Source organism: Canis lupus, chromosome 6 (assembly GCF_003254725.2).
Source record: "Canis lupus dingo isolate Sandy chromosome 6, ASM325472v2, whole genome shotgun sequence".
Lineage (NCBI taxonomy): Eukaryota > Metazoa > Chordata > Mammalia > Carnivora > Canidae > Canis > Canis lupus.
Window position 1 is genome coordinate 36,505,129 of NC_064248.1, and position 14,468 is coordinate 36,519,596.

General features: G+C 43.7%; 1 protein-coding gene across 6 annotated transcripts in view; it reads left to right on the top strand.

Annotated features, from left to right (window-relative positions):
• The window catches only part of GLYR1 (glyoxylate reductase 1 homolog), a 35,830-nt gene that overhangs the window by 18,650 nt on the left and 2,712 nt on the right, over positions 1 to 14,468 (top strand). For 2 of the 6 annotated variants that reach the window (XM_049110938.1, XM_049110935.1), the window contains 9 exons: positions 618 to 674; positions 1,427 to 1,477; positions 1,571 to 1,644; positions 4,000 to 4,099; positions 8,557 to 8,649; positions 9,251 to 9,352; positions 9,947 to 10,109; positions 10,429 to 10,608; positions 10,915 to 11,039. In XM_049110938.1, the coding sequence (XP_048966895.1) occupies positions 618 to 674; positions 1,427 to 1,477; positions 1,571 to 1,644; positions 4,000 to 4,099; positions 8,557 to 8,649; positions 9,251 to 9,352; positions 9,947 to 10,109; positions 10,429 to 10,608; positions 10,915 to 11,039 (945 nt within the window). Of the gene's footprint in view, positions 1 to 617; positions 675 to 1,426; positions 1,478 to 1,570; positions 1,645 to 3,999; positions 4,100 to 8,538; positions 8,650 to 9,250; positions 9,353 to 9,946; positions 10,110 to 10,428; positions 10,609 to 10,914; positions 11,040 to 14,468 lie in introns of all 6 variants that reach the window. The other 4 variants (XM_049110937.1, XM_049110933.1, XM_049110936.1 and 1 more) reach the window with 3 other exon arrangements.

The following is a 14,468-nucleotide window of genomic DNA, read 5'->3' on the forward strand; positions in this document are numbered from 1 at the left end:
TGGTTTTCACAAATGTGGGATTGACCCACACATTTTTTTCACTTAATGCTATAGAGACAGCTTTCACTGTTTACACATGTAACTCTGTACCCCACGTGATTTCATCCTTGGATCAGATACCCCCGTCCCCTGCTGGACCTAATTGTGAAAGCCCTTGAAAGTCCTGCACTCGTTGCCCTGTGTTTCTGTTTATGGCAATCCTTCATGAGACAAGACACTCAAAGGTCTGCTACCAGACACAGTAGGCTAAAATCCTAAAATTAGGAGAGTCCTGAGGATTGATTTGGCTTCATCTGCTGGTTATCCAAAGGGATTGGTAAATGCTGTATTTTTAAAATACTGTTATGCCTCTTAAATATTTTCGTGAAGTGTTAGTGGAATAATTTACATGCCCACCTGAAAGAATTGTCTCCTCTTTTCCACCTGTAAACAGCTTCTTTGTAGCTGGAGCAGGGGTTGTTTATAAAAGGCTTGCACTATTGATGGGAAAGTGCTTCCAGGCATTTGTATAGTCAAGACCAGCTGCCAGGGGTGTTTCAGCCAGAGAGTGCAGTTATCAGGCAAGGTGACCTCTGGTGGAAGATAGGTTATTTTACTGAATCATTTTCTGGTTTCAGCCTGTGAAAGATGCAGATCCTCATTTCCATCATTTCCTGCTCAGCCAAACTGAGAAGGTGAGTTGGTCTTTGACATTCTTGGTCCTTCGTCAGGGGCTGGCCTGAGGGAAGAAGGTGGCTCCATGGAACCTTAACCTACGGGTCTGAAAACTTAGGCTTTACCTCTACCACTGCCCAGAGCAACTAGATAAAAAGTCACATGGAGACCCTCTCATGAATCAGGTGTTATTAAGGTTAAAAGTGAACCAAAGAAAGTATATAAGATTCAGCAGCTGTGTAGTTGAGATATTTGTAGTTGCCTTAAGAGTCCAGGGCAGAGAAGCCAGACCTTGTGAGCTATTGGCACTTGTGAGGTAGCCCATGCTGTTTGGTGAGATATATTCTCAGGCTTGTAGTACAAACAGTATCTATAAACCATCACGGTGTGAAGGGAAAGCTTCCCAGAGTATCTACAAGGCCCTAAGTTAGGCTGAACCTTGATAGGACCTGATAGCCTGTAGCTTTGAAGTTGAACAGACCTGGGTTCCAATCCTGCTTGCACTGACTAGCTTTTTAATTCTGAGGGTATGACTTCACAGGAATCTGATCCTTAATATCATCATTGGCAAAAGAATCTTGCAGAGTTGCATAGATACTTGAGAGGTAGTGTGTGTTACATTTCTGATGTGTCATCTGGAGTTGAATAAAGTCAAATGGCAAATAGGTTTTCAATGTTAATGCCACACTTTAGGCCTGATCTCTTAGGGAAATTCTAACAGAGACTAGTTAAGTGTTCAGTTTAATAAATGGTCTTTTTTCTCCTTTATTAGCCAGCTGTCTGTTACCAGGCAATCACAAAGAAGTTGAAAATATGTGAAGAGGTACGTAGGTTCCATGCTTCCCTGTTTTTTCTTTTCCACTGGGGCCCTTGCCATGGGCAGACTGACCTGATGAGTTGTGCTTCCTTTCCCTAGGAAACTGGGTCCACCTCCATCCAGGCAGCAGACAGCACGGCCGTGAATGGCAGCATCACACCCACAGACAAAAAGTAGGACCTTTGATAAAAAGGCTTCTTGTGGCTCTAGTTCTGTTAGGGAATAGGGGCTAACCCCAAGGGGTCTCTTTAAGAGTTGTATCCCAGCCATTGCTGGGACTGAATGGAAAGAAAGAGGGAAAGTTGTAATTTTTAATGAATTGCCTGAGAGTAATTTGACCTACAGTAGACCGAGGTCCTATAAGTACCTGGTGGGGTTGCCTTCAAAGCTCATTGGTGAGTCTTTGAGCAGGAGAACACTGAGTTTGGTGGTTCTCAGGCTCTCCCTTCCCTCGAGATCACCTGGAAGGCACCGACTGCTAGGCTCCATCCCCTGGAATTTCTTAGTAGGTCTCAGGTAGAGCCTGAGAGTTTGTATCTTGAACACCTTCTTGGATGTGCTGCTGCTGCCAGTCAAGAGACCACACTTTGGGAACCACTGGCTTAGGAGAACAGTGATGAAAACCCTGAGACTGGCTGTGGTGGGAGCAGACGGCGGCGGGTGAGAGGTGAATCACCATCATCCTGCCTTCCCTGGCTCTCCCTGCTGTGGCCACCCAGTCCTGCCCACGTACCTGCCAGCAGCTCTCTGCCCAGCCCAGGCAGGTGATTGAGCCTTGACTGTGGTCCCCAAAGCTTAGCTTGTGCCCGTGCACACCCCTGCCCTTACACTGTCAGTATTTGCAGTCCTATATCTGAAAGTTTTAACAAGGAACACTCTGAGTAAGGTGGCCAGGTCTGAATTTTCTATGCGTATCTCCCGAATGGTTCTTTCTCAGAATAAGAACAGTATGTCTTTTACTTTGTTCATATTTTCTGCTGATGAAATCCCTAATCTAGTTACTTTGGGCGAATAGCCCTGGATAGAGTGGAGAAGGCAGAGGCATGTTATATGCTAATGAAAGAGGAGATGAATGTCACCCACTGATTTAAGAAAGATTGTGTTGATTTTTAACAAAGACAAGGATGCGGCTGAAGGCAGAGTCCATTTCTCTCACCTAAGACCTTTGTTACCCCGTTAGTCAAGTCCTTTTATGATACGAATGTGAAGCCAACTATAAAATGAAGCAGCTGTATGGCCTGCTTGGTATCCTGGAGCACCAAGAAAAGAGAAGAAGTAATCTGCCATGATTCGAGTCGTAGGAAAAAGTTAAACTACCCAGATAGCTGTGAGTGACAAAGCTCCTGGGTTCTGAGCTTTGGCCGGAAACTTAAGTAGATGAGGGTGCCATTTGGTGAGGAAGGTGGTGGGTTCTATTTTCATCATTGGATTCAGGCTGGGACAGAGAGCATGTGAGAGTTCATATTCCAGCAGAGAAGAGGGTGATCTTTTCAGTATGAGAGCCAGTTTGCACAGGTGGCTATGAATATGACCCCAAGAGACCAGAGAATACGAAAAGGGTAACTCAGGTGAGGTGAAGGTGGACAAGCCGCAGAGAGGATCTGGAGCTGAGAGAAACCCAAGCCGAAAACCAGGACACCACATAATAAGAAATGAAGGAAGAGGCATTGGTTAGCTATATCACATGAAAGAAGCGGAGTGCAGGAACCAAAAAAGACCTTTGGGCAAGATAAAATCATCTGTAAAAGCATATAGAAATAGCAGTAGTAGCCATCAGCCCCCAAACTCTCAGCATTGCGGGAAGAAGCAGGCTACAGGAAGTGAAGGTAAACAGAACACGTGTCCTGGACCCTGAGTTCAGAACCCTGAACTCTAGTCTCCAAAGATGAGAAGCGGCCTACAGTTAGAAGGGCATGGTGGAGAACAGCAGACAGGCCAGTGGAGAGCAGTGACAGAGGTTCAGGAGAAGGCAGGAGAAGATGACTCCAGGCTTTGAAGAGGGTCAAGGCCCATCTCTGCTGACAACAGGAAGAACACAAAGGTAGTATCAGGTGTAGAGCTGGGAAGAATGAAGACTGTAGACTGTGATCCTGATTTCTACAGCTGGAGAAGTTGGCTGGCTCTGAACACATTGCTTCAGTTACTTGTCATGGATTCTGATGTGCTTTAAAGTGGCATCTGAAAGCTTGGCATTTGGGGCAACTGATCAGGAAACTGCTGCAGGAGCCAAAGACAAATGCCTCCTCTCTTGCTGTAATGGAATTATAGGCTCAGACGCTCAATCAAAGCAATAAGGGAACAAGTTGGAAAACTTACCCTAAACCATATGCGGCACACTGCTTTCTGTAGCAGGCAAAGGTTTAGAAAAGCCCTTTAAACTGAGGGACATTTCTAACCAGTGGCATAATGAGAAAAGGCACGATGTGCACACACTGCTGCTGGCTCTGCAGTGGTACTTTCAGCTGCTGACTGGAGTTTCTGGTGGATGAGGCCCCCACCCTGAACCCATCAGTATCTCTCTTTTTCAGGATAGGATTTTTGGGCCTTGGCCTCATGGGAAGTGGCATCGTCTCCAACTTACTAAAAATGGGTCACACAGTGACTGTCTGGAACCGGACTGCAGAAAAAGTAAGCATTCATGGTGGTGCTTGTCAGGCAGGGTGGGACGGAGCCTTAACCTTGGAGTTGGAGTGACTTAAGGATAGTAATCTTCCTGTTGTTTCTGCTCAGTGTTCTGCATGCATAGACTAGGAAGCCAAGTTCTTAGTTCAGGCAGGTAAAGGTATAGGTATATAAGCTTAGGATGTTTTATGTTTCTAAGATTTTATTTACTTATTTGACAGAGCACAAGCAGGGGAAGTGGCAGAAAGGAGGGAGAAGCAGGCTCCCCTCAGAGCAGGGAGCCCGATATGGGACTCAGTCCCAGGACCCTGGGATCATGACCTAAGCTGAAGGCAAATGCTTAATCAACTGAGCCACCCAGGTGCCCCAGGATGTTTGTTTTTTGTTTTTGTATTTCAACTTTTTATTTAAATTCTAGCTTAGTTAACATAGGTGGCAAAATTGGTTTCAGATGTAGAATTTAGCGATTCATCATTTATATATATTACCCAATGCTCAACACAAGAGTCCTCCTTAATACACATCACCCATTTAGCCCAACCCCTGCCCATTTTCCTCCATCAATTCTTAGTTTGTTCTCTATAGTTAAGAGTCTCTAAGCGTAGAATGTTGTTATAAAAAAATAAACATTTAAAAACATACAAAATGAAGTGAAAATTCCTCTTTCCCTGCCATTAACTGAGATAACTTACATTGGGTGTTTTTATCCTCCTTTTTTTCCTGGTGTATGCAAGTATATGTGTGTGTATATTAGTATTTCATCAACAGTGTGTAGAGATAGATTTGCTTCTCCCTTTTTAATGGCTGCAGTGTATCCTGTCATTGAGATTGCAGTAGAGCATTCCACAGTGATGGTGATGTCCAGCATCTGCACTGTCCAGGGTGTAGCCACTAGCCACATGTGGTCCTCAGCACTTGAATCATGACTAGTATAACTGAAGAATTGACTTCTTAATTTTATTTCACTGAAATGTAAATAGTCCCCCGTGGCTACTAGCAACCAGAGTGTTCAGGACAGGCTTAGAAATTCTTTTTTCAAAAAAAAAAAAAAAAAAGAAAGAAAGAAATTCTTTTTTCTTCCTTACTTTATTTATTTATTTTTTTACTTTGAAGTTCTTAACATAATGTGGTGGTCCACCACTTCAAGGGTCTGTGCATGCCCTGAAATGGAACTCCAAGTCCTAACGTGCACCTTGTAAGGGAGAGAGGCCATGGCTCCTCCCATCAAGTTCCCATCACAGAAAAGGTGAAGCACAGCAGTCTGAGTACAAGAAACTAAAGCTCTATACTCACCAGGAGCACAGGAAGAGATTAAGGAAGGACCAGCCTGTTGGGGGGCAGGCATGGCTGAGCATGTGCTTATGAAGTGACTAGGTGAGCACCCCTTGTGCAGCTAGGTACAGCTGAAAGGAGAGTGGTTGCTGAAGGAGGTGGCAGGGCTCATGGGTTTGAATTAACAGAAATGTCTTGGCAAGATAAAAAAAAAAAAAAATTTCATCCTAGTGAAACAAAGGTCTGTTTAAGAGTAATAACAGGGAATTGGTTGATGGGGAAAGGGCACTGAAGACTATGCTAAAGGGCTTGGGCTTCAGCTCCTGAGCATTGAGTACCTAAGGCAGGAGTGAGATCTCCGGTCCCATCAGCAGGATAGGTTGTGATTCAAGGCACAGTAACCAGGAAATACAGACATGTACAGTTGCAGAAGCTGGGAGAGTCAGGTTTCCCTTATAAGTATATTCCCCTTTGATAGAAGTGCCTCTGTATCTTGATTGGAAATCCTATATGTTATATAAACATGGCCATTCTTTCCAAATTAATTTATGGGAAAGCAGAACAAAGCAATTATAAACCTGGGTTTGGAATCAGACCTAAATCCAAGTCACAGCTGTCTTGCTCACCCTCTCCAGCAAGACTGTTTACCTTCCTAAGCCTCAAGAGTTCTCATCTGTAAAATGATGACAGCAAAAACAAAGAGTTTAGAGGCATGTGGGTGGCACAGTCGGTTAAGCGGCAACTCTTGGTTTCAGTTCAGGTCATGATCTCAGAATCCTGGGATCAAGCCCCACGTCTCTGTGCTCAACATGGAGTCTGCTTAGGACACTCTCTCCCTCTCCCTCTGCCCCTACTGCTCATGCTTGTTCGCTCGCTCTCTCAAATCTTTAAAAAAAAAAAAAAAAAAAGCAAAAGATTAAATGAGGTGATGTACTTGGCACTGTGCTTATTAGCACATTTAGTAAATGTCATCTTTAAAAAGCCATGTAATGGGTGCCTGGGTGGCTCCATCAATAAAGCATCTGTTTATTGGTTTTGGCTCAGGTCATGATCTCATGGTCATGAGATTAAGCACCACGTCAGGCTCCATGCTGAACATAGACGTTGCTTAAGATTCTCTCTCCCTCTCCCTCTGCGAACCACCCCCTTCCACTCATTCACTCTGGCACTCTCTCAAGGAAAAAAACAAACATGTAATTCTTTGACAATCCCCATGTAATTTTTTTAGAGAATCTCAGTAGAAAATTATTCCCTGGTTCTTCTGGAATAGTAAATGGGAAACCCATTTGCACTTTTTCAAAAAAAAAAAAAAAAAAAAAAGTAATGAGATCTCTCCCAAGCAAAGTTTAAAACCTAAAAGGCTAAGGTGCACATGGACTATGATAAAGGCTCACACCCATTGAGTAGACTGGACAACTAGGACTTCCTCTGATAGAGGTGGCTCCCTGCAAATCAGTGAGATAGGAGAAAGATCAGTAAGTTATATTTAGGACAACTGATTAGAAATTCAAGGAAGGAAGGAAATCAATTAATCAATCAATCAATCGGGGATCCCTGGGTGGCTCAGCGGTTTAGCGCCTGCCTTTAGCCCAGGGCGCGATCCTGGAGTCCCAGGATCAAGTCCCACGTCAGGCTCCCGGCATGGAGCCTGATTCTCCCTCCTCCTGTGTCTCTGCCTCTCTCTCTCTCTCTCTCTCTCTCTCTCTCTCTATCATAAATAAATAAATCTTTTCAAAAAAAAGAAATTCAAGGAAATACTGATCTCACTTCCTACCACCTACTAAAATAAATTCCCATAGATTGAAAGGTACAAAACTGTAAGTGCTTATGGCACATGTAATAGGGAAAGGATGATATATTGATTTTATTAAACACATTGATAATTCCAAGGTTATAAAAAAATAATAAGCAAAGGTACTACATTTAATAGATTCAGTAATCAAGAGTAATCAAAATACATCAAATAAGATGATGTTGGTTTTGGCTGGTTAAATCATCAAGTAGGACAAAATTTTTATGTTTTTTATGGGTGCTTACTTGTTTTTAAATGATATACTCAGTGCTGGTGATTTGAGGCCTTGCTGATGATGATCATTATAAATTAATGCAGCTCCATTGGAAAGCTATCTGTCTACATTTATTTAGAACTTTAAAACTAGGGATGCCTCAGTAGCTCAGTGGTTGAGCTTCTGCCTTTGGCTCAGGGTGTGATCCTGGGGTCTCAGGATCGAGTCCCTGCAGGGAGCCTGCTTCTCCTTCTGCCTATGTCTCTGCTTCTGTGTGTGTGTGTGTGTGTGTGTGTCTCATGAATAGATAAATAAAATCTTTAAAAAAAAAGAACTTTAAAACTGTTTGGAAACTGTTTTATTCTACTTTCAGAGACCTAAATTTAATACATAAAAGTACTATATGTGAAGTTATTTGTTGGAGTCATTTATAATTAAAAGCAAATAGATATCTAACTGCAAGAGAGCCATTAGGTAAATTCAGGTGTATATCAATGGAATATTATAAATATTATAAGTACTATATTAAACACAAACATTATAAACAATATTTATGAAAGACTACTGTATGGGTGAATGTAAATCACACAATACCAAAGTCAGATACAAAATAGTAGGTTCACATTATTTTAATTACTTTTTTAAACACCCTGGAAAAGGAATTATACTGAAATATTAATGTTTTGTTATGAGATGTTCTGGGTAATTTTAATTCTCGAAGAAAATTTAATGCTTTTAGACCCCCAGAACCATGCTGGTAAGGAATGCCAGCTTCCCAGCCCCAGCCCCGCTTCCCCAGCACAGTGTAGATAGCCCAGAACACTGGGCAGGTTTTGCCACAGCCAAGAGAGCACAGAGGGCTGTGAACACATACTGTTTACATCCTGTTCTTTAAACAAGAAACCTTCAGCAGACACTTGTTTTGTGTTTACTGTGAAGTAGAACATCATTCTAGGCACCAGGTATGAAAAAACACAAGACGGTCCTTAAGGAGCCCCATTCACTTCCCTCAGAAAGTCGGACCACCAGCTCTGGTGTCCTGGCTCCTAGCCTCAGCCTCTGGCCTTGAGAGGCCAGCCAGGAGGACTGTGCAGGGTATCTCTGGCCTGGCTGGTATGTTTGTTGTGCACTGCCTACAGCTCACATTAGGATCTGTGACTTTTGCAGTGTGATTTGTTCATCCAGGAGGGGGCCCGCCTAGGAAGAACCCCCGCTGAAGTCGTTTCAACTTGTGACATCACCTTTGCCTGCGTGTCAGATCCAAAGGCAGCCAAGGACGTAAGGATCCCCTCCCTCCCCTCAGTGTCTCAGATTGTGGCCGGGAAAGCTGGCTGGCCTCCCCCCTTGTCCCCTGACCATGAGTGAGTGTCTATAGCATGTTGTATTTCCCATCTGGGCCATCCCCCATTGTGAAAGGTATTTGCATGAATTAAATACAGATGTCCTTTAATTCAGAATAAAGAATGAAAACAAACCCCCTGAGATCTATGCTGACCATCCCTGTGTACTCTTACTTGGTTCATGTGTGAAGATCCTAGGTTGAGCTATGGCTATATTTGTATCTTTTAAAAGTTCAGGTACAATAGTCATCTTGTTAAACTGGCAACTGATTTGATCCAAGTAAATCTAAAGAAGCCTAAGAAAATACTGAGGTTTTAGTAAAAAGAAGCACACTTCTTTTTTTCAAAGATAAATGGGAACATGCTAGAGGTATTATTCTCTTAAGCTTATTTACTTGCTATCCCCTTTCAGCCTTTATATTTAGCTCCTAATCAAGAAATGAGCCAAGAAAGCAACAAGATTCTGACCTTAGGTCTCAGGGGCCCCTGGGTGTCTGGCTGGGAGCCTGGGCTATTGCTTCTCCCTTGTGTCCCTACAGCTGGTGCTGGGCCCCAGTGGTGTGCTGCAAGGGATCCGCCCTGGGAAGTGCTACGTGGACATGTCAACAGTGGATGCTGACACAGTCACCGAGCTGGCCCAGGTAGTGGCCTCGTTCATGCTGGTCCTCCAGCATCCTTGCTGATTATGCCTGAGTGTAGGCAACTTGGTTACTCTAGAAACAAAGCCAGAAGGGGATGAGAAACCTGTAGCCTTGGGACTAGCCTCTCTTTACTCTGCTTTCAAAGCCACAGCTAGTCTGAACAGCCTTGAGAGCTACCCGGCTGGGCTGGACATCAGTTCCTGTATCTGCCAGCCCCACAGTGAGAAGAAGTCCAGACTGCTAGCAGGGCCTTTTTGGTTTAAGCAACCATCTACAGTTGACAATATGCTTCCCCCTGAGCTGCTGGACCCAGTGAGAAGGTAGTGACTTATGGCCCCCGAGTGTTCTAAGAGTGGCTGAAGTCGGGGAAGAGCAGTCTCTGGAGGAGGTGTGGTCCACAGGCCATTGGCATGGTCATGTTTGGTCATTGAAAGAAATCCCAAGTCAGTGGGAATCCATAGGGAGACCCCGCAACTCCGTGTACTGCATGTGATTCAGACATCTGTTTGGGGCCTCGCTGTGAAAGGCCAGGTGTTCCCACTTAGAATCCCTGTGACAAGCAAGGCCTTCAGAAACTATGACTTTCCTTTCCAGGTGATTGTGTCCAGGGGGGGGCGCTTTCTGGAAGCCCCAGTCTCAGGGAATCAGCAGCTGTCTAATGATGGGATGCTGGTGATCTTAGCAGCCGGAGACAGGGGCTTGTATGAGGACTGCAGCAGCTGCTTCCAGGCAATGGGGAAGACCTCCTTCTTTCTAGGTAACATGCCTGCCCACCTCTCGGGCCACTGCAGGCCTGGAGGCTGGGTGGGCCACATCCCCTCTAGACTGCACTGATGACAGCGTCAATCCCGCACGGCCTCTCTGCCTGGGGCCCCCGTGGGAAGGTTTCCTTTGACTTTGCACAGTCAGTGCCTGGAAGGAGGAAGAGCCCGAAGGGTCAGAGCCAGTTCTGTCAGGGGCAGGTGAATGGGGCCTCCCCTGGGTGTAGAGGTGGGTCCGAGCAGGGATGAGGGTGGGCAGAAAGTCCCTGCCCTCAGAATTCTTGGGGAGTGACCATGATTCTCTACTCTGGCCAGGTGAGGTTGGCAACGCAGCCAAGATGATGCTGATCGTGAACATGGTACAGGGAAGCTTCATGGCCACCATTGCTGAAGGGTTAACCCTGGCCCAAGTGACAGGCCAGTCCCAGCAGACACTCTTGGACATCCTCAATCAGGGACAGTTGGCCAGCATTTTCCTGGACCAGAAGTGCCAAAGTGAGTTGCCTTTTGCCTCTCTTCTTGCATTTAAGTTGTGATTAGAACTGTGAAACTGGGTCAGGTAGCTGTCACAGAGCATTCTCTTCTTCAAGGGTTCACTGGGTATTCACTGGGCTAATCAGCCCATGCCCTCTGTCAGAAGGGGTCCAGAGACATGGTGGGTGGGATTTGGGGCCACTGGCTGGGAACCAGTCTCTTCAGTGTCCAGAAGGGAAGAAATGCTAGTTATTGAGCCCTGACAGTATAGCAGATAGTTTCTTAGACTTCATTTAATTCTTTTGATATGTGGCTTTCCCTCTTTAGATATCCTTCAAGGGAACTTTAAGCCTGATTTCTACCTGAAGTATATTCAGAAGGATCTCCGCTTAGCCATTGCCCTGGGAGATGCTGTCAACCATCCTACTCCTATGGCAGCTGCAGCCAATGAGGTAACTATAAGAGGCCGGGCACCATCTGGCAGCCTTCCCTTTGCTTTTACTATTCCTCCCCTCTTTGCTTTGTGTCTCACCCTTTGAGGTGGAAGCTCAGGTCATTGATTCTAGACAGAAGCATTTAAAAGCATCTATTTCCTTCTGAGCCATGCTTACTTCCCTTGTGATTTCTTTGACCTGTGGCTTAAAAGTGTGTCAGGGAATTGGAGTTGCCCTACCAATCTAATGGTTATTGATTACTAATGTATCTCTGTTGTGGTTAAAAAACATATCCTGGGAGTGCCTGGATAGCTCAGTCAGTGAAGTGTCTACCTTGGACTTGGGTCATGATCACAGGGTTCTGGGATCAAGACCTGAGTTGGGCTCCCTGCTCAGTGGGGAGCCTGCTTCTCCCTCTTCCTCTGCCTGATATTCATGCTTGCTCTCTCTAATGCACGCTCTTCTCTCTTGAGTAAATAAAATATTTTCTTCTTTAACTTTTAAAAATAAAAGTAAATAAAAAACATCCTGTGTGAGATTTTTAACTCTAAATTTATTCGGACTTTCGTTGTGGCCCAGCAGCTGGTCTGTCTTGGTGGATGTGCCATGTGCACTTTGGAAGATTCTGTTCTGCAGTTATTGGGTGCTGTGTTCTGCAGATACCAGTTAGGTCAAGATTGGTAATGTTTTCTCAGATCATCTTTACTGGCCTTTTTCTCTGGTTCTTTCAGTTGCTGAAAGAGGGATACTAAAATCTCCAGCTTTGATTATCTCATGTCTGTTTTTCCTTTTAATTCTATTATCTTTGAAACTCATATGATTGGGTCCTTAGCCATATGTGATGGTCATGTCTTCCTGATAAATTTACCCTTTTATTATTATGAAATATCCCTCCTAATCTTTGTCTTGAAGCCTATTGCCTGGTTTTACAAGAGCTGCTCCTGTTTCCATGGTATATCTTTTTCCAGTCGTTTACTTTCAACTGTGTCTTTAAATTGTGTCTTTCCTATAGTCTGTCATTGGGGTTGCATTTTTATCCATTCTGACAGTATCTGCCTATTAATTGGAGTGTTTGGTCATTATTATCGTTTGAGTGGCAACAAAATGCCTACATACACTTTTTTAAAACAGTTGGGTTTTGGTGGGGAGAAGTTAATTTGTTTTAATAAGTGTATTTAAGTAATCTGTACACATGACATGGGGCTTGAACTCATGACCCTGAGATCAAGAGTTGCATGTGTAATCTATGGACTGAGCCAGTCAGGGGCAAAACAGTTGTTTAGAAGGTCAGGTTTCTCAGCCTGATAGAAGGGTAGCCTTAAAAAAACAGAGCAACAGCGGTTGGGCGCCTGCCTTTGGCTCAGGGCGTGATCCTGGAGTCCCAGGATCGGGTCCCATGTCGGGCTCCCGGCATGGAGCCTGCTTCTCCCTCTGCCTGTGTCTCTACCTCTCTGTCTCTCTATGTCTTTCATGAATAAATAAATTTTAAAAATTAAAAAAAAAAAAAAGAGCAATACTTCTTTACTGTAGAGTTAAAATAAAAACCATACATATTTTGTGTAAAACACATATACAAAATACATAAATTCATTTATTTTAGAGGCTGTATCTTCCAACAACTGTAAGAGGATAAACATTTTCTTTTTCTTTTTTTTTTTTTTTTTTTTTTTTTGAGGATAAACATTTTCATTCAAGTTAAATAGAAGTCTCAAATGGCTTGTTCCAACTAAGAAGTAAAACCACAGTTCTGCTCTTTTCAGACCTGACTTTTCATGGTGTATAATCTCCTGTCCCTTCCTTGTCTGCAGAGAACTTAACTTCACTTTTTCAGATTGCAGTATAGTTTCAGGATCCTCCTGTTGGTTTTGCCATGGATTCTGTCTTAGCAGTGGACTTCTGTGTATTTTGTATATAAATTTTTTGTTTATTGTCTTTAACTGAAGTTATTTCTGAAGGGTTCTATGCATGTGACTTGTGTTGGCAGCTTTCTCTGTGAGGTGATTTCTAACTTGGCTCTGCCCTGACTCTACAGGATTTGTTGGCTTGAAAACAGACATTTTGGTTAATTTCTCAGTGGAGCGTGGTGCTTTCTGGCCATTTGGAGGATGTGAATTTAGGCTCCTCGTTGGAGTTCAGTGTTCAGGATCTTATGGTTAACTAGTCCAACAACGTTTAGTCTTTGTCTTAAAGTCTATTGATGTGTGATTGGATTTGGAGCTACTGTTTTATCATTTGATTGCTGTTTGTCCCTTCTGGCTTTTGTCTGTCCCTCTTTTTCTATTGTCTTTTGGATTATTTGAATATTTTTTAGCATTTCATTTTATCTATTGTCTTTTTAATAATGCGTTGTTTCTCTTTTACCTTTGCTCTGTGGATTGCAATGTGCAAGGATATGCAGTATCCTTAACTCACAGCTTGCTTAGAGTTAATATTATACCTCGTCACATAAAACATAGATCCATTTCCTTCTCCCAGCCTCCCTCCCCCTTTAAGGCAAGGTTTCTCAGCCTGGGCACTATTGGCATTTTGTTGTGGGAACCGTCCTATGCATTGCAGGATATTGAACAGCATCCCTTTCTCCTCTACCCGCTAGAGGCCAGCAGCACCCCCTCAGTTGAGAAGAGGACTGTATACATCGCCACATGTCCCATGGGGCAGAATAATCCCAGGTTAAGAAGCCCTCCATCGTTGGATTTTTTTTTTTTAATTTTTTTTTTTAATTTATTTTGAGATAGAGCGCTCATGTGCACAAGTCAGGGGAGGGGAGGAGCAGAGGAGAGGGAGAAGGACAGGCAGATTCCACACTGAGCGCGGAGCCCAAATGGGGCCTGATCCCGCGACCCTGAGATCATGACCTGAGCCAAAATCAAGAGTCTAACACTCTGAGTCACTGACTGAATCAGCCAGGTGCCCCAAGAGAAAACCCTGTTTTAGGGTACAGATATCCTGTGTGTTACATCTGCCTTTGTTTCAAACCTACCAGTCAATGTTAGAATGTTTTAAATAGTCGTGTGTATTTTTTTTAATTGAGAGAAAAATTAATTTTATATTTCTCTAATTTACCATTTCCACTGTTCTCCATTCTTTTCTGAAAATTTGAATTTCTCTCTGGTATTTTTTTCCTTTCAGCTAGAAGAACATTCCCTATAATGCAGGTCTGCTGGCAACGATTAGTTTTCTTTTCTCTGAAAAGGTCTTTATTTAGCCTTCATTTTGAGTTGACAACTACACTTAAGCTGTAATGGACACTCCATTATGGAGGCTTCAACAGCTGACTGTGTGGAAGGAACCTTGTGTTCAGCTGCATTTCCTCAGTGGGCCTGGACACCACACTGCCCTTGTTGAATGGCTTTCTAATTCTCTTCACACTCATTCACAATATTCACCTAGTGGCTCTGGAGTGGCTGTCGGCTGCCAAGCACATTCTAGGCTCTGGGGACATGTGGA